The sequence below is a fragment of the Peromyscus californicus genome, unplaced genomic scaffold (assembly GCF_007827085.1).
Source record: "Peromyscus californicus insignis strain IS unplaced genomic scaffold, ASM782708v3 Scaffold_4__1_contigs__length_199733344, whole genome shotgun sequence".
Classification (NCBI taxonomy): Eukaryota; Metazoa; Chordata; class Mammalia; order Rodentia; family Cricetidae; genus Peromyscus; species Peromyscus californicus.
In genome coordinates, this window is record NW_026294562.1 from 174,145,504 (window position 1) to 174,167,976 (window position 22,473).

Below are 22,473 nucleotides of genomic sequence, written 5' to 3' on the forward strand. Positions count from 1 at the left end.
TTGCTCTGGAACATGCTCAGTACAACACATGCTGGTTATGTGCATGCTCAGCCCATGCCTGCCCGTGTGGTCGCACACCGCATGCCCAGCCCACGCCAGCCTTGTGTGCATTGCATGCTGAGATGTCTCCATTAGAAGTCCATGCCACCTGTCCCCTAACCAACAACCCATCTCACACCACTCAGTTACGTACAGGCTGTACAGACAATTATTTACTTATTATACTCTTGGCCCCTTTGTGGGGGTGGGCCAAAGGTCCGGGCCCAGCATGCACCCCCACTACTTTGGGGCCTGATCCTCCCCCAGCTCTGCTAGGTCCACAGAGGCCAGAGTGTCAGGCCAGTGGAGGTGGAGGTAGCCACAGGAGCACAGTAGGGAGACTGTGGAGCCACAATGAGGCAGACAGAAGCGAGGGCATGGGGACAAAAACCAGGACCCAGAGTTGAGTCCAGGGGGGCCTGGAAGGCTTTGGCCTATCCATTGGGCTGGGCCTCAAAGCAGGCGACAGGCATTGCCCACGCTGTTAGCAGAGGTGTCGAGATCATGGCTGTATGGGGATTCCCAGTCTCTCAGGAAAACAGCCTCCAGCTGGCTGCGCAAGCCACCATGCCCATTCTGCGTCACCAGCAGGGAGGTGCCCGCTGTCTCTGTGAAGTAGCTCCCAGACCAGTTGGAGGTTCCTGAGGACAAGGGGTAGAGTAAGGGTCTGATGGGGTGGCTGGGAGCTAGTGCCCAGGACCTCCTTTTCTTTGATATGCCCATGGTACTGAGCCAGGGCACTCACCAATGTATGTAGCACGTTCAGTCACCATGTACTTGTTGTGGTTGACACGGGCGTAGGGTATTCGAGCCTGGGCTTCATCCGCAGGGACCACAAACAGTTTCTGCAGGGGAGGGGAGGACATGGAGAAGCTCGGGTGCAAGCTGGGGAGCTGTGCGCAGCTTTGGGACGGCAGAGCAGACATGTCAGCGCTGTCTCAAAAGGCACCGGGCTGCTTCCCTGGGGTAGGGTGGATCCTTGGACCCAAATAGGGCCCAGTACAGCTGGTCCTCAGTAAACACCAGCTAAGGTAGGGTAGGGGTGGGGAGAGACCTACCGTGGCTTGTATTCCCCCGTGAAGCCCCATATCCGATGTCCCTTTTTCTAGAGAAAGTCTGTCTTGCCTCTGTCTCTCTCCTTTCTGTCTTAAAGATTTTTAAGTTTATGTGTGTGAGTGTGTGTGCTGGTGCCCATAGGCCAGAGGAGGACATGAGATTCCCTGGAGCTAGAGTTAGAGGCTATTATGAGCTGCCAGACACGGGGTGCTGGGAGCCAAAATTTGGTCCTTTGGAAGAGCAGCAAGTGCTCTTAGCCAGAGAGCCATCTCTCCGTTTCCACAGACTGTCATTCCTCCTCGTCCTCTGCACCTGGTTTTTAGACCAGGCCTCACTACATTTCCCAGGCTGGCCTGAATTTATTGTATAGTCAAGGATGACCTTGAACTTCTGATTCTCTTACCTCTACCTGCTAGGTGCTGGGATTATAAGTGTGGGCTCACCTCTGGCTTAGGAGGTCCTAGAGACTGACCCAAAGCCACAGCCCCTCACAAAGTCTTTCTTTACCAGTATATAGCGAGTGGTTTCTGTGTGTCAGCTTCACGCACCCCTGCCCCTCTCCCTGAGACTCCCCACCTCAATGACGGACCTCCCTCCGCACTCCCCAAATCCCAGCCAGCCATGGTTCATAGCTTCCCTCGCATGGCTGTCCACTCTGGGTCATCCTTGTCATGACACTTGCGTCCCCAGGACCGTGCAGTGGAAAAGGGCTGGGTTCTTACCACCTGGATGTCAGAGTGGGTGTGGTTGTCACGAAGAGCAGCCAGGGAGAGAAGGAAGGAGCGCATGGACGGCTCCGAGTGCCCCCAGCAGCTGATGAGCAAGCGCACTTTGACACCTCGTTCGTAGGCGGCCCGTCGCAGGCCATCATCAATGGCTGGCCAGAACCTGAGGTGCAGCAGAGGAGAGGAGGAGGCAGATCTTTTTTTTAAAGTTTTTTCTTTGTTTGTTTTTGGTCTTGTAGACAGGGTTTCTCTGTGTAGCCCTGGCTGTCCTGGAACTCACTCTGCAGACCAGGCTGGCCTTGAGCTCAGATTCACCTGCTTCTGCCTCCTGAGTACTGGGATTAAAGGCGTGTGCCACCACTACCACCCTGGCTTTTTTCTTTTTAATTTTTAAAAATATGTACCTATTGGTTTTTTTAAATGATTTAATATTGCTTTAACTATGTGTAGCTGTGTCTGCATGTAGATGTGAGCCTGTGAGTACCAAAGTCCACAGAAGACGAAAGCATCAGATCACCTGGGGCTGGAGTTAAATGGTTGTGAGCCACTTGACATGGGTGCTGGGAACCAAACTCGGGTCCTCTGAAAAAGCAAGTGCTCTTCCTGCTGAGCCGTCTCTCCAGCTTCAAAAGATGTATTCAGTTTTATTTTATGTGTACCACCCTAGAAGAGGCAGTTTTAGCTACAGACTTTACCTACAGCTTTGGGGCTTTGGGGCTCCCAAGCTCTCTTTCTACATTCTCATATTCCTCACCTCCTGTTCCTGGTTACCATTTGGGTACCCCAAAACTCATCCTCCCATCTTTTGTTTTGAGACAGTTGCACTCTGTAACCAAGGCTGGTCTCCATCCTCCCACCTCAGTCTTTCTTCCAAAGAATGGGCTTACAGACGTGCACCACCATGCCCAATCTCCTCTCATCTCCTGAGTGTGTGTGTGTGTGTGTGTGTTCACTGGATTACAGGCAATTGTGAGCCACTTGACATGGATGTCTGGAACAAGGTAGGTGCTGGGAACTGAATTGAGCAAGTGTTCTTAACTGGTGAGTGATCTCTCCAGTCCCAATCCACCTTACTTTTTTAGACAGGGTCTCTTGCTGAATGTGGATCACCCCAGTTCAGCTAGGGTAGCTGGCCAGCGAGCCTTTGGGATCCACCTGTCTCTGTCCCCATGCTGGGGTAAAAGATGCATGCTGTCATGCATGCCTTTTATTTGAGGATCCAAACGGGTCCTCTCGCTTGCTTGGCAAGCACTTTACCCACTGAGTCTTCTTCCCAGCTCCATCTTATCTTCTGACCCCACATTCAATCACCCCCTGCCCCACCCCTTCTTGGTGACACTAGGGGTGAGCCTGGGACCTCTAGCATGTTAAATGAGAGCTCTGTCACTGAGATATGGCCCTTGCCTCCATATTCTCCCTTGTATCTGCTCTCCTGCCTGGGCCTCCTGCTTGCTCTTGGAGTCCCCTTAGCCCTCCTCTCACAGAAGTTTCCCATCCTGAGCCCTCCCCAACCCAGAGTACCTGCGTGGATGGGAGAACTCCATGGTGGGCAGGTAGTTCATAACTGCAATGTAGATGAAGCTCCGGGCACTGTCTACCACGTTGAGCAGAGCCTTCAGGTCTGGAGTGCGGCCACTCGGACACAGTGGTGGGGGTGCACTCTGGGGGGTGAGGGGACAGTCAATACCTGTGTCCTGCTGGAGGCAGCATCACAGTGGACCCCAAGTTCGGAACACTCACAATGAACCGGGTGCTATGGAGCTCACTAAAAAACAGTCTCCATGAGAGGAAGGAGAATTACCATTTGTTTTTCAGGTGAGGAAACAGGCTCTGAAAGGGTAAGCTACTTGTTTAAGGTCACACGGCCAATCAGTGCGGCTGAGAGTGAAGTGCTGGGTTCCAGAATTCATACTCTTGGATGGTTCCTGATCCAGCAGCAATAACGCCACTTTGTTACTTGGAGACTTGCTTCAAATGCAAGTTCTTTTTTCAGTGGATGTATACATGTATGTGTGTATTATATATGTGAATGCATGTGCCGTACTGTGTGAGTGGAAGTCAGAGGACACTCTCACGCGTTGGTCCTCGTCTCCCATTTTGTTTGAGGCAGAGTCTCTTCGCCACCATACCTACAGAGGTGCTGGGATTATAGATGTGCATTACTATGCCAGGTTTTTTTTTTTTTTTTTGAGTTCTGGGGATCTGAACTCAGGTCCTCATGCTTCTACAGCAAGTGGTACACTGATCTATTTCCCTAGCTCCTTATGATTTTGTTATTTTATTTTATTTTTTAAAGATTCATTTATTTATTATGTATACAGTGTTCTGCCTGCATGTATCCCTACAGGCCAGAAGAGGGAGCCAGATCTCATTACAGATGGTCGTGAGCCACCATGTGGTTGTTGGGAATTGAACTTGGGACCTTTGGAAGAGCAGCCAGTGCTCTTAACCTCTGAGCCATCTCTCCAGCCCCCGTTATTTTATTTTTTTGTTGGTTGGTTAGTTAGTTGGTTTATTGGGGATAGGATCTCATGCAGTCCAATTGGTCTGTAATTTACTATGTAGCCAGAATAACTTTTTTTTTTTTTAAGATTTATTTATTACGTATATAGTGTTCTGTCTGCATGTATGCCTGCAGGCCTGAAGAGAGCATCAGATCTCATTACAGATGGTTGTGAGGCACCATGTGGTTGCTGGGAATTGAACCTCTGGAAGAGCAGGCAGTATTCTTAACCTCTGAGCCATCTCTCCAGCCCACCAGAATAACTTTGAACTCCTGATCCTCCTGCCTCCACTCTTCTTGGGTGCTAGAATTACAGGCAGGTACAAGTTCAACTGGCTAGGGACAGAGTTTTAGTGACACCTCCAGGCAACTGATTTGGAGATCTATTCTGTCACATCCAACCCTGACCAGGCAATTCCGCATGTGTCAGGGGTCACAACAGGCCCTTTGCTCCGGTCCCGAGGAAATTGCAACTCTAAAAATAGAAGTGGCCGTGGAAGAAGGAAGTGTTCATCTCTATGGAAGACTATCGGGGCAAATACAGAAAGCCCCGAGTGGCCTTCCTCAGCTGAAAAAACGTGGCACTAGCAAAATCAGTAGCGTTTTGTCTATCGTGCTCAATAACTGTCCCACGAAGAGTCAGCACAGACGGTGGCAAATCTGCCTACAATCCGTCATTCAGGAGGCTGAGGCAGGAGGATCAAGAGATGGGTGTACGTTTGGGCTACACAGACCTGTTCCAAAAGAAACAGATGTGGGCACTCTTGTAATGCTGATGTTTGGGAAGTAGAAGCGGGAGTGTCAGAATTCAGGGCTAGCCTCAGCTAAGGAGGGAGTTCCAGGGTAGCCTGAGTTATAGAATTATTTGATCTTGCCTCCAGAAACCCAAAAAAAAAGGGGGGGGAGGGTAGGGAGGCTGTGGCTCAATGGTTAAGAGTGTGTGCCTTGTTCTTGCAGAGGATTGGGGTTCAGCTCGCAGCACCCACACGGGACAGCTTACAAACCTCTGTAACTTCAGCTTCAGGGAAAGCCAATGTCTCTGGCCTCCACGGGCACCCTCACTCACGTGTACATATATACACATGCACACATATTAAATAAAGTATTTTTGAAAAATAATAGTTGGGAGGTGGTGGTGCATACCTTTAATCCCAGTACCCGGGAGGCAAAGGCAGGGGGATCTCTGTGAGTTCAAGGCTAGCCTGGTCTACAGACAGGACAGCCAGGGCTACACAGAGAAACCCTGTCTCAGTGGTTATCTTCCTTAATCATCCTCTACTTTTTTTTTTTTTTTTAAAACAATGAGACAGGGTCTCACTATGTAGCCCTGACTGGCCTGGCCACTAGGTAGGTCAGACTGGTCTAGAACTCACAGAGATCCTCCTGCTTCTGCCTCCTGAGTGCTGGGATTAAAAGTGTGCACCGCCATGCCTGGCACCACCTTATTTCTGACACAGGATCTTGCATTGAACCAGAACTTAAAGATCTGGATAGGTGGCTGGGCAGAGAACTCCCCAACTCTGCCTCCCCAGGGCTGGGAATACAGATGCTGCTGTGTCTGGTGTAGGGATCTGAACTCAGGTCCTTAGGCTTGTACGGCAAACACTTAGCCACTGAGCCGTCCCCTCAGCTTGTGTCTAGTTTTAATTTATTTAAATGGAAAGAGCTGGGATGTAGCCCAGTGGTAGACCTTCTGCTAGCATGTGTGGGGTCCTGGGTTCCATTTCTAGCACTAAAAAAAAAAAAAAGCCGGGTGGTGGTGTTGCACACCTTTAATCCCAGCACTCGGGAGGCAGAGCCAGGTGGATCTTTGTGCGAGTTCGAGGCCAGCCTGGTCTGCAGAGCGAGATCCAGGACAGAAACCAAAACTACACAGAGAAACCCTGTCTCGAAAAACCAAAAAGACAGAAAGAAAAAAGGAAGGCTGGCTGTGATGGCCCATGTTTCAAGTTCAGCACTCAGAAGGCAAAGGCAGACAGATCTCTGTGAGTTCCAGGCTAGCCAGTGAGTGCTATACAGTGAGACTCTGTCTCAGAAAACAACCCCCCCACCCAAAGTTGTTCAAGGCCGTCCTCAGGTATACAGTTCAAGGTCAGCGTGGGCTGCATAAATGAACCAATGGAAAGAGCTACCTGTGGCTGATTTAGACATCATCAAGGGCTTGGGCTCCAAGCCCATGTGTACCTCACACACGGTGGAAATGCCAGGACATCCATTTTCCAGATGAATCCAGGGCTAAGGGAGCTTGAGACACAGCCGAAGCTTTTGACAAAGCAGAGTGACCAAGGGTGAAATCCAGACCTCCCTCCCCAACAATCACCAGGCAGGTCTAGATGGAGGCTGCAAGTGATGATGTGTGGCCAGAAGCATGTGAGGACCCATTTTCCCCAACTTACTGCCAGGTAGGCCAGAGCTGGGGTGCCATTGAGGCAGATCTCCATTGGTGTCTCTTGATTGTAGCGGGTGTCAAAGGGCCGTGGCCAGGTTGAAGGGATGGAGCTACCGGCCTGGCCTAGGAACCAGTAGGCCTCAAAAATCTTGGTCAGGTCTCGAGCGAGGCAGCTGCAGTTGTACATGACCACTCCCAGTTCCTTGACCTGTGGGAGAGCAATGCTGAGCCTGGGAATGCTGGCCTGGTACTCACAGATGACATGTCCTGTCTGCTGCCTTAGCTAATGCCTCTCAATCTTTTCCTGTACCTAAAACCTCCACTCTGAAAACCAACATCCTAGAACTTAAATATATAGCTATAAACTTGACTTATGTTTTGAAGAAACATTCAGTTATTGCAAAGTTCCAGGGTTTTTATTTTCTTGTGGCACTGGGTATTGGAACTAGGGCCTTACACACGATAGGCAGGGACTCTACCACTGAGTCATACCCCAGCCCCTCACTGGGGGATTCTAGGCAAGGGCTTTACCACTGAGTCACACCCCAGCCCCTCACTGCAGGGATTCTAGGCAGGGGTTCTACCACTAAGCCACATCCCAGCCCCTCACTCAGGGATTCTAGACAGGTTCTTTACCACTGTGGTCCATCCCCTGCCCTTTAAAAAAAAACAAACAAACTTTTTGAGACAAGGTCTCACTAAGTTATCCTGGCTGGTCCTGAACTTTCAATCATCCTGCCTCAGACTCCCAAGGATCTTGGATGACAGGCCTGAAGCACTAGGTCCTATAAGCTGCGTGTTTCCCGAAATTTTGCAAGCCTGTGGCTTCTGCCCTATGCCAGCCAGCTCCAGCTGACTCAGGTGTTGTCTCCCCAGACTGTGCCAGCATTCCCCTGGGCTCTCAATAGGCTTCCACTGGGAGGGAAGATAGGCACATAGGAATACTTTGTCTTCAGCGTGTCCCTGCATAGCTGTTGAGACTAGGAGTCTGGGGAAGTATTTGCTGGGGTGAATTAGAGTCATGTCTGTTCTCTCTCCTACACATTCCTGCCTGAGTCAGCCCCTCTTGTGCTGGTCCCTGCTGATGCTTCAGGCAGATTAGCTATGTTTCTTTGGGGACCCTTCCCTAAGACCCCAGGTTGGGTCCGATGTCTGCTTCAGACTGCTACAGTCAGTCCACTGTGTTCCCCCTATTCCAACCTTGAGCTCTGCCTGTGCCGCCTCATTCCACCCTAGATCCTCTGCCTCGACTTCCCCCTTCTATCCTTGGCCACCCTGCCCTTGCCACCTTCCAACCTCACCCCCATGCTCCTGCCCGTGCTTCCTCCCACCCGCTTTCATCTCCACGCCATCTCCCTCGACCCTCTATCTGCCAACACCCCCATCTTGCCCTGACCCTCTGTATCTCCATCCCATGTTGGATCCTCTGCCTGGTCCCCCATTTTGTACCTGATCTTTGCTTATACCCACCCCCACCCATGACCCTCTGCCTGCACCCCATGCCACCCTGACACTGCCTGTGCCCCCCACCATCTCAACTCACCCCAGCCTCTGCTGCTTCCCCATCCTGGCCCTGAGCTCTTTACGCTGTGGCTACCTGGTGACAGGCCAGGCTCCACATTGAATTGCACATCCAGGAAACCTACCTGTTACCCCCATGTTCCCAGAGTCCCCCAGTTCAGAGATGGGCTTCAAACACACACAAGGAATGTACAGTGAAGGCCAGGACAGTGGACAGGACCTCCGGTGCTCTGTGTCCTGGCAGCTGCCAACAGGACTCAGAGCAAACCCTAAACCACTGCAGGAACAAGGCAGTGGAGGGCTGGACCACAGGCTGTGTAGGGAGGACCAGGAGGAGACAGTGAAGGCAGGCAGAGTACGCACAGACCTGGGTCAGCGAGCGCCAGTCCATGTTGGCACTGCCCAGGTAAAAGTGGGTCTGATCCACCACCCAGAACTTGGTGTGCAGGACGCCATGGGTCAGCTTCTGCATGTCCACCATGCGGACCTGGGCACCTGTGACCACAGGGGCAGCAGTCAGGGGCCAGCTTGGGCGGCCCCAGGCCCGCCACCCGTGCTGTTGCTAGCTCACCACTCTGGAGCAGGGACTGCAGATCAGCCAGAGGTCCATTGGGTTTGCTCACAGCGATGCGAACCTTTACACCCCGGGGTGCCAGAGCCTGGAGCTGCTGGAGAACCTCTTCACCCTGTGGGAGACAGCTGCTGAGGGGCTGGGCCAGCCAGTGCTCCAATATCGCCCTCACAGTTTCCCCCATAAGAATGAACAGGCTTTACTTAAACCTTACATTGCAGGATTCACAGATTACAATATGGGATTGAACTCAGGTTGTGAGGTCTGTGTGGCTAGCTGAGCTACCTGCTGAGCTATCCTACCAGCCCTCACTTTTTTTTAAAATTTATTTATTTTGCATACAGTGTTCTGCCTGCAGGCCAGAAGAGGGCGCCAGTTGTCATTACAGATGGTTGGGAGCCACCATGTGGTTGCTGGGAATTGAACTCAGGACCTCTGTAAAAACAGCCAGTGCTCTTAACTGCTGAGCTATCCCTCCAGCCCCCTCACTTTTCTATTTAACTAAAATTATTGAACACAGAGTCTCCTTAAGTTCCTCGGGCTGACCACAAACTTGATTCGAAGCTGCAGCAGGACTTACACTTGAGGTTCTCCTGGGTCAGCCTCTGAGTAGCTGGGACTATCAGCCCACATCACAAGGCCCAGCTTCCAAAGTGTTGGGATTCCAGACCAGCACTCTCATGCCAGGCTTAACAACCATGTCTTTTTTTTTTTTTTTTTTTTTTTTTTTTTTTTTGAGGGGGGTGGGTTGCGAGACAGGGTTTCTTTCTGTGGAGCCCTGGCTGTCCTGGATCACGCTCTGAAGACCAAGCTGGCCTCGAACTCACAGAAATCCACCTGCCCCTGCCTCCTGAGTGCTGGGATTAAAGGTGTGTACCACCACTGCCCAGACTATAACAATCATATCTTAACAGTAAACACTCAGAAAGGGCTGAGTCTGTACCAGGCACTGGACTAAATTTGCACAGGTTGCATCCTTACAGGAGCTCAGCAGAGGAGCAGTATGCTGTTTGCAATTTTCAGATACGATATGGGAGGAGAAAGGACCTGCCTAAGGTCACACACTGCAAGGGAGGTGGCAGCCTGGCTTGGGCTGGGCTAGAACTTGTTCCTTCTTTGTGTGATGGATTCAGGGTGACATCTGCAAGCCTAATCCATCATAACCAAAGTCACTCCTTGACATTCAGAGGCCTCCAGATAATCAAGACACAAAAACACCACTCTTAGTTCAGAAGGTTGTCTGAAGACAGCTGTGACTAAACACCTGTGTACAGTTAGCTTGTAAGACTCTCCCACCTGTCTCCAGGGTGGCAGGAAGTCCCTCCCACTCCCTCTCCATTGCGACCATTCCCACAGCTAGTTGGTAGATAGGAGGTGGGAGAGGGCTGGGTGGGAAGGGAGGTTTTGGGTACCTGCTGGGCAGAGGGCTCTTGCGTGTGGGTGTCATTGTTGGTGAGGGTCCAGTAGAAGGATGCGATGTCCAGGCTGCTGTGAGCACCGGCAAGGAGCCCCAACCAGGCCTGGCTAGTGGAGGGGTTGCTCGTGGTGGCATTGGGGAACTCCAGACCCTCAGGAATGCTCTCCACCAGCACCGCTCTGAAGGGATGGAGGACAGCTGTCAGCCATAGAGGGCCAGAGATGATAGGTTGGGAAAGGCTCTGCTGGTCCCCAGATATGGATGGAAGTCTGGGGTGTGTGTGTGTGTGTGTGTGTGTGTGTGTGTGTGTGTGTCTGGTTTATCTAGAGGTGTGGGAGGGATATGTGTGTATCCACAGATGTAGATGAGAGATGCTGCCCATGTGTTCACAGACCTGTATAAAGGATGATGACGCTGTGGCTGCCATGGAAACAGCAAGGGAGGGGTGAGTGGGCATGGACGTGGGCACACACAACCCCCTCATCACAGCGCATGGTGCACCAAAGCGCGTGGTGCTCTTGCAGGCTTAAGTGTCCCTGGGCTGGCAGGACCCCTCCCATCCACCATCCAGCTCCCCTTCCACTTACTCGCAGGGGTCATAGCAGGGGGCTGGGCGCTGGTTGGGTCCAAATAGATGCAAGTCCCCGTATTCCCATAGAAACAGCTGAGTCATCAGGGCACCGAAGCCCACCACTGCCAGGATAAGGACCAGCAGGACCCAGCGGGCTTTCTGTGGGGGAGGGGAAGGGAGCTGTCAGCCTACACAAGGCTGGTCACCCCAACAGTCTCTGAGAAAGTTCAAGGGGAGCAACTTACTCCTACCTTCTCCGCTGCCTTCCATGCTTCGATTTCATTCACTGGCAGTTCTCCCGCAGGCTCTTCAACAGGGACCTTCAGCTGTGGGATCCAGAAGGGGTGGTGGGGAAGTGGGAGTCATAGGGTGGTTTGGTCCAGGGTCTCCTACCCTTTAAAACACCCAGCCCCTCCCCGCTAGGCATCCCATCCTCCTACCTCTTGGTACATCAGTTTAGGCTTCATATTGCCCGGCAGCTGGGAGACTGCAGAGCCGAGGCGGCAAGGTGAGTGTGTCAGGGACTGGAAACTGGGGAAAACAAAAAGCAGGCGCTGTGTGGGACGGTCTGAGCTTTCAGGGACATCGCAGAAAGTGGATGCTCTTGGGCTTATGAGATCCACTAAAACCCTCTATCCGAAGATCACGGGGGCCCTTGGCCCTGTGCCCATCACCCCAAAAGGAGGAAGCTGGTCACTGGTCAGCAGGGATGTTGAAATCCCTGAAGGTCCAAGGCCTCTGTCTTTCTTTTCTTTTTTTTTTTTTTCTTCTCTCTGGTGCCATCATCCTGCCGCCTTTCAAAGCCTCCAGCTTGTCGTCGGTCTTTAGCACCCGCGTTGTTCCCCATCAGCACCCCTTTTTGTTCCCTGCTGAGCTCGAATCTAGGTAATTCCAAAAAGACATTTCTAGTTGGGGGCCCGTGGAGCCCCGAATCTTTGAGCCTGGTTCTTCTCAGCCTTGGGGTGGCTCCCGGAATGTTCCAGGTCTGCCTATTCCCAGGTAGACCTACTTGACCAGACACCTCACAGCCCAGGGCCATCGCGGCCTCCCGTTCCCCACACCCCAGCCCCCCTCCCTAATACGACCCCAGCCTTACTCTGGCGGCGGCGGCGGCAGCTACCTCGGTGGGGCCCCAGCTTCTGCTGAAGCAGCTGAGTAGGGGCGGGCGGGAGGAGGCGGGGCCTCCGCGGATCACGCCCACTGCAGCGGGGAGTCTGCGCAGTGCGTGCAACAGCCCGCTTTCCCCGCTGCGGGGAACAGGGAAGGGGGCGGTCCCCAGCAACCTGGTCTAGCTTGCGGGGGCGGGGTGGGGTGGGGTGGGGTGGAGAGCACAGGGTTGGCTGGGGGGTGAGTTTCGCCTCGCGCCACCCATGTCCCACCATACCCCGAGAGAGACCGAAAAGTCAGAGAAAAAGGAATTCTCACCCTTTTTCTGATCTACAAATGTAAATTTTTGTACCATGGGCACCTAGTGAAAAACAAGATTAATCTTGAAGACGCTCATAAGATAAAATGGGGAGTTCAAGGTTGAATAATGTTAACTCAAAGAGAAGGGTAAGCTCAGTAGAAGACAGTCCACGCAATGGGATGGGAGAACGGATGCTGATGGCCACAGAGGTTTTCGGGTAGTCTGTTGGGACGACGGTATTTCTTTTAAGTCAATTGATATTTTTAGAGATTTAAAAAAAAAAAAAAAAGCTTTCTGGATCCCACATTCTATCCAAGCAGGATTTAAAAAAAAAAATTTTTTTTAAGCCTAAAAAAAAAGTCTAAAAAAAAAAAAAGGAAAAGAAAAGAAAAGAAAGGAAAGAAAAACCAGGCTCCAAAAACCAGCAAGCAAGGGCAAGTGCCAAGGTTCTCTGAGGCTGTGGGGAAGAGCCCACAGAAGCAGAAGATAGCAGCCTTGGAGTGGGTGAACTACAGGGCGGGGGAAGGGAGGAGAAGTGAAGGTTTGACTTTGATGATTTCTGAAGGCTTTGATGAGAAAGCCGATTTTATTGAAGAATACAAAGTCGGAAATGGGGTGTGAAGGCACCAGTCTGTCATCCTAGCACCTGGGAGGTGCAAGCAGGATTCACCAGGAGTCGAAGGTCATGAACTTAGCTACAAAGAGAGTTTAAGACAGACCTGATCTCCAGGAAAAATAAAGCCAGTTGGAGAGACGGGCCAGCAGTGAGAAAGAAGCCCTGCTTTACAGAGGACCTGAGTTGGGTTCTCAGCCCCAACAGGAGCAGCTCACACAGGTAACTCCATCTCCAGGGAAGCCAATGCTTCTTTATGGTCATGACATATAGACACACATGCATATAAATAATTTTTTTTTTTTGAGACAGAGTTTCTCCGTGTAGCCCTGGCTGTCCTGGAATGCACAGAGATCCCCCTGCCCCTGCCTCCTGAATTCTGGCATTAAAGGCATTCGCCACCACCACCTGGCATAAATAAATCTTTTTAAAAAATTAATTTAGCAGGACATGGTGGCGCACACTTGTCATTCTAGCACTCTCTAGTTTGAGGCAAGAGGACTGCTGAAATTTGAGGCCAGCATGGGCTATACAGACCCTATATCAAACAACTAATTGTTAAATCATTTTAAATGCTATTTTTAATTTCTTTTAAAAAATTTTTTTATTACATTTATTCTGTGTATGCCGTGACACTCATGTGGAGGTCAGAGGGTATCCTGCAAGAGTCAGTTCCCTATTTGCCAGTAGGACCAGCCGACTGAATTCAGCCAATCAGGCTCACTGACAAAAGCCTTTATTCACTGAGCCATCCTGCCAGCCCAAATGCTCATAATTCCTGTAGAAACTGAAGTGTTCCCTCTCCCCATCCCTAGGCTCCAGAGATCGGTGGACTCAGATGGAGCAAGAGTCAGACCCACCCTGGGGGGCAGGTCATAACAAGAGTATGGCAGTCAGAAGCTGGCATTCCTCCATGGCCTATGCCACCTGTATGCAGGCATTCCCAAGGCCCCAGCACAATCAACCCAGCTGATCCTCCTGCTCAGTTTCCTTTTATATATGGGGTGCACCTCAGCCAGGAAACGTACCTTCTTCCTGTCCACAGTCCTTGGCCTGTGGTCCTGTCTGTTCAAGTGTGACACCACAATCTGCAGACAAAGAGGAAGCAAAACTGGCTGGGCTTTTTTCAAAAACAATTTATTTATTTTATGTGTATAGGTGTGGTCTACATGTGTGTCTGTGTACCATATATATGCCTGGTGTCTGCCCAAGGAGGCCTGAAGAAGGCATCAGATCCCTTGGAAATGGAGTTACACATGGTTATGAGCTGCCATGTGGGTGCTGGGAACTGAACCCTAGCCTCCAGCCCTGGCTGGGCTCTTGAGATAGATGCTGGGTTTCAGCCATGTGCCACCACCGCCCAGCCAGTCTTGGCTTTTCTGAGCATAGCTGGCCTCATTTACAAAGCAGGTATTGTAGTGGATATGTGTTCTGTCTATGACTTTGAATCACCACCCCTAGAGATGTAGCAGGTAACTGTCCCACCTACCTGTGACATTGAAGTACCTGCCCCTGGGGCGTGGCTACCCTTAAGACCTGAGACAAGAGGTGCTGTAGGTTGCTCTCTTCGCTGCTCCCTCGTGGGACTTGGATGCTGCCACAGTCTCAGGAGGAAGAACAGTGTGGGACCGTGCCTTACCTTTCCAGGACCCTGTGACAATTCCTCTGTTCTATCTTGTGAGTCTTCCTTTCTTAATAAATCCCTTTGCCCTTTAAGCAGACTCTGTGGATTTCTCACTTTGAGGGATCATCTTATGTCTGGGATTAAGGGATGTATGAATGTTAAATGGGCAAGCCCTAGGCTCTGGGCTCAAGACTTGAACCCTGGGAAAAGTGGCTGCGTCCTGTGAGCCTCACATCCATCCTTCTTTTTTCTTTTCCATTTGAGATAGGGTCTCTCTACCTAGCACTGGCTCTCCTGGAACTCACAGAGATCTCTGCTTCCTGAGTGTTGGGATTAAAGGTGTTACCATGCCAGGTGCCAGGTACATTGATTTTTTTTTTTTTTTCGAGACAGGGTTTCTCTGGGTAGCTTCAGAGCCTGTCCTGGAACTCACTCTGTGCCCAGGCTGGCCTCGAACTGACAGAGATCCGCCTGGCTCTGCCTCCCAAGTGCTGGGATTAAAGGCGTGCGTCACCACCGCCGCCGCCACTGGGTTACATTGATTCTCTTTGAGACAGTGTCTCTACTATGTAGTCCTTGAACTTTTCTTTCTTTCTTCCCTTCCTTTCTTTTTTTGTGCTAGGGATTAAGCCAGGGCCTTGTGCTTTCAGAAGGCCATTAAGCCCATCTCTACTTTCTAGGTTGTCGGGATTACACCTGGCTCTGGCTCCTTCTCATTCGTTCTCTCGGTCTCTCTCCAGTCTTGTTAGGTAGCCCTGGTTACCCTGGAACTCACTGTGCAGACCAGGCTGGCCTTGATCCTCTTGCCTCTGCCTCCACACAGCCGGGACCACAGGAGTGCCACCCACCGCATTTCTTTTTGGTTTTGTCTTTTGAGACCAAGTCTGACTAGGTAGCCCTGCCTGACCTGGAGTTCACTATGTAGATCAGATTGTTCGGGGACTCAAAAGAGATCTGCCTGCCTCCATCTCCTGAGCATTGGAATTAAAGGTATGTTTGTATGTTTTCTAATTAAAAAATTACACTTATTTATTTATTTATTTATTTATTGTGTGTGTTTGGTCTGAGGAACAAATTACATAGGTCCAGAACAGCATCGCGAGTGATAAGTACTTCTGAACTAGAACTCAAAACTCTAAACTATCCCACTCCTGCTCAACACCTTTCTATGGCACCCCACTGCCCTCTGGTACAAACCTTCTCACCATGTCCTAGAGGGACCTGTCTGGACCCCGTGGACCACTAGTCAGTACTACAGCTTCAGTTCCCCTCTCTGAGTCGGCATCCCTGTCTCCAAGTTCTCTAGGTCCCCTGAACTCCAGCTCTGCAAGTTTCATGGCCTATGTGTCCCCACCTTCCACCCACCATGACTCCAGGTCGTCTATCACTCCTAAATCTGTTCCTTTTTGTCTTTTCTTTTCTATTTAATTTGGGACAGGATCTCACCATATAACCCAGGCTGGTCTTAAACTCGAGATGTTCCTTGCTGGCATTAAAGGTGTCAAGGTTCCTGTTTCAAGGGCAGTGTTGATTGAGGTGGCATATGCTTGTAATCCCAGCATTTAGAAGGCGGAGGCAGGAGAATCAGGAGTTGAAGGAGTATAAGGCTCACCTGGGCCTTATGAGATCCTGTCTCAAAAAATAGAGGGAAAATGTGTCTTAGTTAGGTGCTACGGTTTATGTCTGTCATCCTAGCGCTTGGGAAGTGGAAGAAGGATGATCAGGAGTTCAGGGTCTTTTCTTTCTTTTTTTTTTTTGGTTTTTCGAGACAGGGTTTCTCTGTGTAGCTTTGCGCCTGTCCTGGAACTCGCTTTGGAGACCAGACTGGCCTCGAACTCACAGAGATCCACCTGCCTCTGCCTCCCGAGTGCTGGAATTAAAGGCGTGCACTGCCGCCTTTTTTCTTTTTTTTTTTAAAATCTATTTACAATTCACATGGAATCTTTTTTTTTTTTTTTTTTAAGATTTATGGCCGGGCGGTGGTGGCACACGCCTTTAATCCCAGCACTCGGGAGGTAGAGGCAGGTGGATCTCTGTGAGTTCGAGGCCAGCCTGGTCTCCAAAGCGAGTTCCAGGAAAGGCGCAAAGCTACACAGAGAAACCCTGTCTCGAAAAACCAAAAAAAAAAAAAAAAAAAGATTTATTTATTTTATCATGTATGTATGTATTCTGTCTGCACTTATCTCTACAGGCCAGAAGAGGCCACAAGATCTCATTACAGATGGTTGTGAGCCACCATGTAGTTGCTGGGAATTGAACTCAGGACCTTTGGAAGAGCAAGCAGTGCTCTTAACCTCTGAGCCACCTCTCCAGCCTGGCTTTCTTTTTCTTTTGGCTAAACAGTGAGTTCAAGGATACTGTGGGCTACTCGAGAGAGACCTTACCTCAATAAAACCAAAAAAAAAGACAGAGAAGTTGATCTTACCATTCTACCTAGCTTTCTTTTTTGTTTTTGTACAAGGTTTCTCTGTTTAGCCTTGGCTGTCCTGCAACTCTACAGACCAGGGTGACCTATTCTCAGAGATCCACTTACCTCTACCTCCCAAGTGCTGGAATTAAAGGTGTGTGCCGCCGCCGCCGCCGCCGCCGCCGCCGCCGCCGCCGCCGCCGCCGCCACCACCACCACCACCACCACCACCTTCTATCTAGTTTTCAATGTCTTCAATTCTTAGCCTGTCACCTCTTCCTTCAGTCCTGGGACTTGCACCAGACCCCATGTATAGCTACTTGGGCCCCTGAGAATCTGGTCCTAGCTTTGATCTGGCCTTATCCATCAGGCTTTCCACTCCAGCCACCTCCCCAGGATCCCACTCTTCATCAACCTTCCAATCCCCTAACTGCCTGAATTTGTTCTTCTGTTCAAAAGCTCTGTGGCTCCCTCAGGTCCTCAGAACAAAGTCCCAGCTATTTCCTATAGCCCCAGGGCCTTGAATGATCTTTGAATGATTATTTGCTCACCATCCTTCATACCTGAGCCACACAGTTCCTTGAAAGAGATTACACATTTAGCTTTTGGGTCCCCTACCCCATGCCTCCCCATCCTATCCCCAATTCTCTACCTGGCCTTCCTGTATCTTAGCTCCAACCTCTAGGGGCTGCCCCTGCCTGCCGATGGCTCCCTTACTCCTGCAGAGCTGTGAGCCCTATGGTCCAGGACTAGGCTGCTGTAGTCACCCCTGTGACCTAGCACCTAGGCACGGAAGCAGCAGCATATGCCACGTATGTGGGTCATCCATCTAGTCATGAAACTAAATCTACTCAATGACTACCCATTGATGAGCTTTATTCTAGAAACAGTACAAAATGCTGTAATCCCAGCACCTGGGAGGCTAAGGCAGGAGGATCATGAGTTCCAGACCAGTCTGGATTACAGAGTGAGACCTTTTCTGAAAAAACCAAAATGAAAACCAGAGACTGGAGAGATGGGTCCGTGGGCAAGTGTGTAAGCTGTACAAGCCTAAGGATCTGTGTCTGAATCCCCAGCAGCCACATAAAAATCTAGGTGTGGTACCTGTAACCCTAGCACTGGAGAGGCAAAGAGAGCAGAGTTGCTGGGCGAGAGGCCTTGGCTCAAGAGAACCAGGCAGATAGTGAGGAAGGAGGCCACAGGTGATGTCCTTCTGTGGCCTCTGAGCATGTGCACACATTTGCAAATACCCCCCACTGAGCATGTACACACACACACACACACACACACACACACACACACACACACACCCACACACACACATGCAACCCCCCCCCAGGCACAAACAAAATCAAGAATCCCCTCAAACCAACAAAAACTACATGCTTTTTTGTTTGTTTGTTTTAGTGAGACAGGGTCTATATACTTCAGGCCAGGCTAGAATTCTTGATCCTCCTGCCTCAGTCTATAGAGTGCTAGGATTTCAGGTATGCATCACCCCAATGGAGACATACACACACGCACACACTTTTTTTGACAAGGTCTCTCTATGTAGCCCTGGCTGTCCTGGAACTCACTATATAGCCCAGGCTGGTCTGGGACTTACTATGTAGCTGAGGATGACCTTGAACTCCAGATCCTCCTGTCTCCATCTCCTAAGGGCTGGCAGGGGTTAGAGGTGCTTGACATCATACTAGGCTCTGAAACTACAAGATGACCATGCAGTCTGTGTCCCCTTCTAACCTATCAAATACTTTCCTTACGTATTTACTTATTGTCCTTATGCCAACCAGACTATAGACCCCCATAAAATCAAGGAGTCTTTGGGTTCTGTTCTGGTCACTTTTCCATCTGTTCCCAGTGCCTGGCACAATGTTGGGCACACAGCAAATCCTAAGGAAATATGTTGAACCGATAACTTGTACTTTCTTTTCTTTTCTTTTTCTTTAGCATTTTAAGGGTCTCACATAGCCCAGGCTGACCTCAAACTCACGATGTAGCAAAAGATGACAGTGAACTCTGATCTTCTTGCCTCAACCTCCTAATGCTGAGATTAGAGGTGTGAGTCACCACACCTGGCTTACCCTATGTTTTCATCCCCATACTGCAGATGTGTTAACCTAGGCAGAGCAAGGAATATACACAGTGTTAGGTCAGACAGCTATTTAGTTACTAATAGCACAACCAAGGAAGGCTGTTTGTGGTGGCACACACCTTTAATCCTAGCATTTGGGAGGCAGAAGCAGACAGATCTCTGAGAGTTCCAGGCCAGACTGGTCTACATAGAGAGTTCCAGGCTAGCCAGGACTCCATAGTGAGATGCTGTTTCAAAGTACAATGAAAAAACCCAAACCAAAGAGTAATGGAGCCAGTGTGTTCCAGCCCCAGACTCACATGGCTAATTAGTATAGAATAATGCCTGAGCCAGACCCTGTAAGTTTGGCATGTATCTGTAATCTCAGCACTAGGAAACTGGAGGCAGGAGGATCAGAAGTTCAAGGTCATTCTCCTCAATTACACAGTAAGTTCAAGGCCAGCCTATTCTACATGAGACATCTCAACGCCACTCCCCTCGCCCCCAAAAACATCATTGCATAAGACAAGTCTAAGCTACCTCTCCACATGGTGACTCATCACTACAGAAGTTTGAATTTTGTTTGTTTGGAGATAAGGTCTCACTCTATAGTTTTGGCTAGCCTGGAACTCCCTACATAGACCAAGCTGGTGTTGAACTCTGGACATTTTAGTCTCCTTAGTGTTGGGACTAAAAACATGTATCACCATGCCGAGGTCACTGCGGAGGTCCTGCTTCATGTCCTGCTTGCAGTCTCCCCCATTCTAGAAGTCCAGGGAGAACTAGATCTAAACAACAAACCCGACCCCCCTCAGGTTCCACAGCGCTAGGACCTGCTCCCACTGTGGGGCACGAGGGTCGCACGGAATAGAGAGGCTAAGTACAGAAGCAAGCTTGCTGATAGTTCACAGGCCGCCGTTTTGGGTCCATGACTATGAAGTTGCAGAGGTCACTGCAACATGGCGATCCTAGGGTGGTGTGGCTGTGGTGGCAGAATGGGGTCAAGGGACACACTGACATTATAGGACAATGAGTGCAGGCCAGGCTAGGGGAGAGTGCAGTGTGTGTGTGTGTGTGTGTGAGAGAGAGAGAGAGAGAGAGAGAAAGAGAGGATGGTGTGTCTACATGTGTGGAAGCCAGAGGTCAATGTCAAATGTTTTCCTCTATTCTTCAATTATTATTTGAATTATTTTTTTTAAAGATTTATTTATTTATTATGTATACAGTGTTCTGCCTGCAAGCCAGATCTCATTACAGATGGTTGTGAGTCACCATGTGGTTGCTGGGAATTGAACTCAGGACCTCTGGAATAGCAGCCAGTGCTCTTAACCACTGAGCCATCTCTCCAGCCCCCTATTATTTGAATTATTATTATTAATAATATATAATACACACAACTATATTATATGTAATTATAATTGTATAATATATAACTAATACACAATACACTATGTTAGTAATAATTATTATTATTGAATTAGTATTCAATTATTGTGGATAGGGTCTTACTTGGTAGCTCTGGCTGGCCCACAACTTGCTATAGTTGTATAGGTCAGGGTGCCTTGGAACTCAGAGCTCTCCCTGCCTCTGACTGCTGGGATCAAAAGCATGTGCCACCATGCCTGACTCATCTTTCATTTTTTGAGACAGTATCTCTGAACTTGGGGCTCACTGATTCGACAAGGCTAGTTGGCCAGTAAGACTGAAGAATTTGGTGCTGGAAACATGGCTTAGCATAGTACTGGCCACTCTCCCAGAGGCCCTGGATTCAATTCCCATACTCACTTGGTAGCTCACAACCATCTAGGATTGCAGATATGTGCCACCACATCTGATTTTTGACCTGAGAGCAAGGGATCCAAACTCAGGTCCTGATGCACACCAAGCGCTACCCCCAGATCCATCTACCCAGGCCCATACCATGCAATATAGTGATGACAGTCATGGATGAGGGTGACATGGTCGGTAACAAAGTGGCAACATCAGCCCAAATGCCACAGTAAATCAAGTGTTACAAGAACGAGTTATTAGGGCTGGGCATGTTGGCCAGTCCCTATAGGCAGAGGCAAGAGGATCTTTGGCTTCACATGGAATTCAAAGCCCACCTAAAGCTAGACAAGACTCAACAAACAACTGAACAAAAGAACAGATGCTCAGACTCTTCACACGTCTCCCTGGTATGAGTATCTCTATGTGCTTTTGTTGTTTGATGGAGTCTCATGTAGCCCAGGTTGGCCTCAAACTTGTTATGTACCCGAGGATGACCATGAAATCCTGATTCTTTTCTTTACCTCCTAAGCACTGGGTTTATAGACACACAAACCTGTTGGCCACTGTGTGCATTTTACAGAAGGGAAAGCAGGGGTTGGAGAAGCATGATTTGGTGGCCAGGGTTATCCACAAGTTTAGGGGTGAAATCGAGACCCTGGCGTACCCTAGGCTTTAATACCACACTGTGGAAATATGTAGAGCATATTCTTTCACACTGTGGGAGGAGAAAGCTGTAAGGCTGGGTGGCTGGCTACTTGTGGGGAATGCTGAAGTCATGAGATACAGAGGGCAACTGTCAGGACCACTGGTGTTAGGGGAGAGATGGAGACAGTTAATATGGTAATAATTGGTATGAAGAGATTTAGGGCAAATGAGGGTTTTGTGAAGGAGAAATGACAAAAGGGATGTGTGGGTGACTAGACAATGGTGATAGAGATGGGCTCAGCATGCCTGTAATCCCTGCCCTCAGGAGCCTGAGCAAGTGGATCAAAATTTCAAGGCCAGAGCTGGGCGGTGGTGGCGCATTCCTTTAATCCCAGCACTGGGAGGTAGAGCCTGGCGGATCTCTGTGAGTTCGAGGTCAGCCTGGTCTACAGAGCAAGATCCAGGACAGGCACCAAAACTACACAGAGAAACCCTGTCTCGAAAAACCAAAAAAAAAAAAAAAAAAAATTCCAGGCCAGTCTGGTGAATATCCAGGCCAGTTTGGGTTACAATGGGACACTGTCACATAAATAGAGAAAACTGCAATCTAGGGCCAATCAGGGCTTAAGGGGAGTGAAAACGAGTAAAAAGGGTGATGGGCTGGAGGTGGCTCAGCACTTAAAAGCACTTGTTGCTCTTCCAGAGGACCCGAGTTAGAAAGTCAGTACCCAGGTCTGGTGGCTCACAACCATCTGTAACTACAAATTCAGGGAATCTGACGTCTTCTAATCTCCTCGGGCAACTGCAGTCACAGATACACAAATAATTTTAAACAATAAAAAAATATTTTCTAAAGGGGGGGCGATGTAAGGAAGGTCATGGCGACAGACGGGGGTGGTGGTGACGATTTAAGTGGGATCTGACTTAAGAGAAGGAATGGGGGCACCTAAGTGGGCACAGGACGACACAGGAAAGATGCATTATAGACCAGAGGGTGACACAGGGAAGGCGGCAGAGGCGTCGCCCCCCGCATCGCACAGTACCTGCACTCCACGGCTTCTACTCCAGAACCCAGCCCCGCCTTCCCGCCCACCTGTGCGCAGGCGCACTCGGGCGAGACCCCCGGGGAGAGGAGGAGCC

At 49.9% G+C, this 22,473-nt stretch overlaps 1 protein-coding gene across 2 annotated transcripts; it reads right to left on the reverse strand.

Moving 5' to 3' along the window:
- Positions 1-190: 190 nt before the first annotated feature.
- Positions 191-22,409, reverse strand: Pld3 (phospholipase D family member 3). 2 transcript variants are annotated; one of them, XM_052714416.1, is made up of 13 exons: positions 22,377-22,409; positions 13,842-13,901; positions 11,233-11,323; positions 11,044-11,118; positions 10,809-10,951; positions 10,217-10,400; positions 8,805-8,919; positions 8,601-8,728; positions 6,720-6,920; positions 3,342-3,481; positions 1,818-1,983; positions 785-884; positions 191-680 (listed from the first exon to the last, which is right to left on the reverse strand). In XM_052714416.1, exons 3-13 carry the CDS (start codon positions 11,257-11,259, stop codon positions 493-495), a joined length of 1,467 nt encoding a protein of 488 aa, XP_052570376.1. In that variant the 5' UTR covers positions 11,260-11,323; positions 13,842-13,901; positions 22,377-22,409; the 3' UTR covers positions 191-492. The 2 variants fall into 2 exon arrangements, with proteins under 2 accessions (XP_052570376.1, XP_052570375.1); XM_052714415.1 differs by lacking the exons at positions 13,842-13,901; positions 22,377-22,409 and adding an exon at positions 11,889-12,015.
- Positions 22,410-22,473: the final 64 nt, after the last annotated feature.

Excerpts from the sequence above, each read along its gene's own strand:
- Pld3 (XM_052714416.1), bottom strand. The coding sequence starts at position 11,259 with ATGAAGCCTAAACTGATGTACCAAGAG. Across the intron at positions 8,920-10,216 it reads AAGAGCCCTCTGCCCAGCAG|GGTGAAGAGGTTCTCCAGCA; the intron begins GTACCCAAAACC and ends TGTCTCCCACAG. Across the intron at positions 6,921-8,600 it reads ACTGGCGCTCGCTGACCCAG|GTCAAGGAACTGGGAGTGGT; the intron begins GTCTGTGCGTAC and ends GCTCTCCCACAG.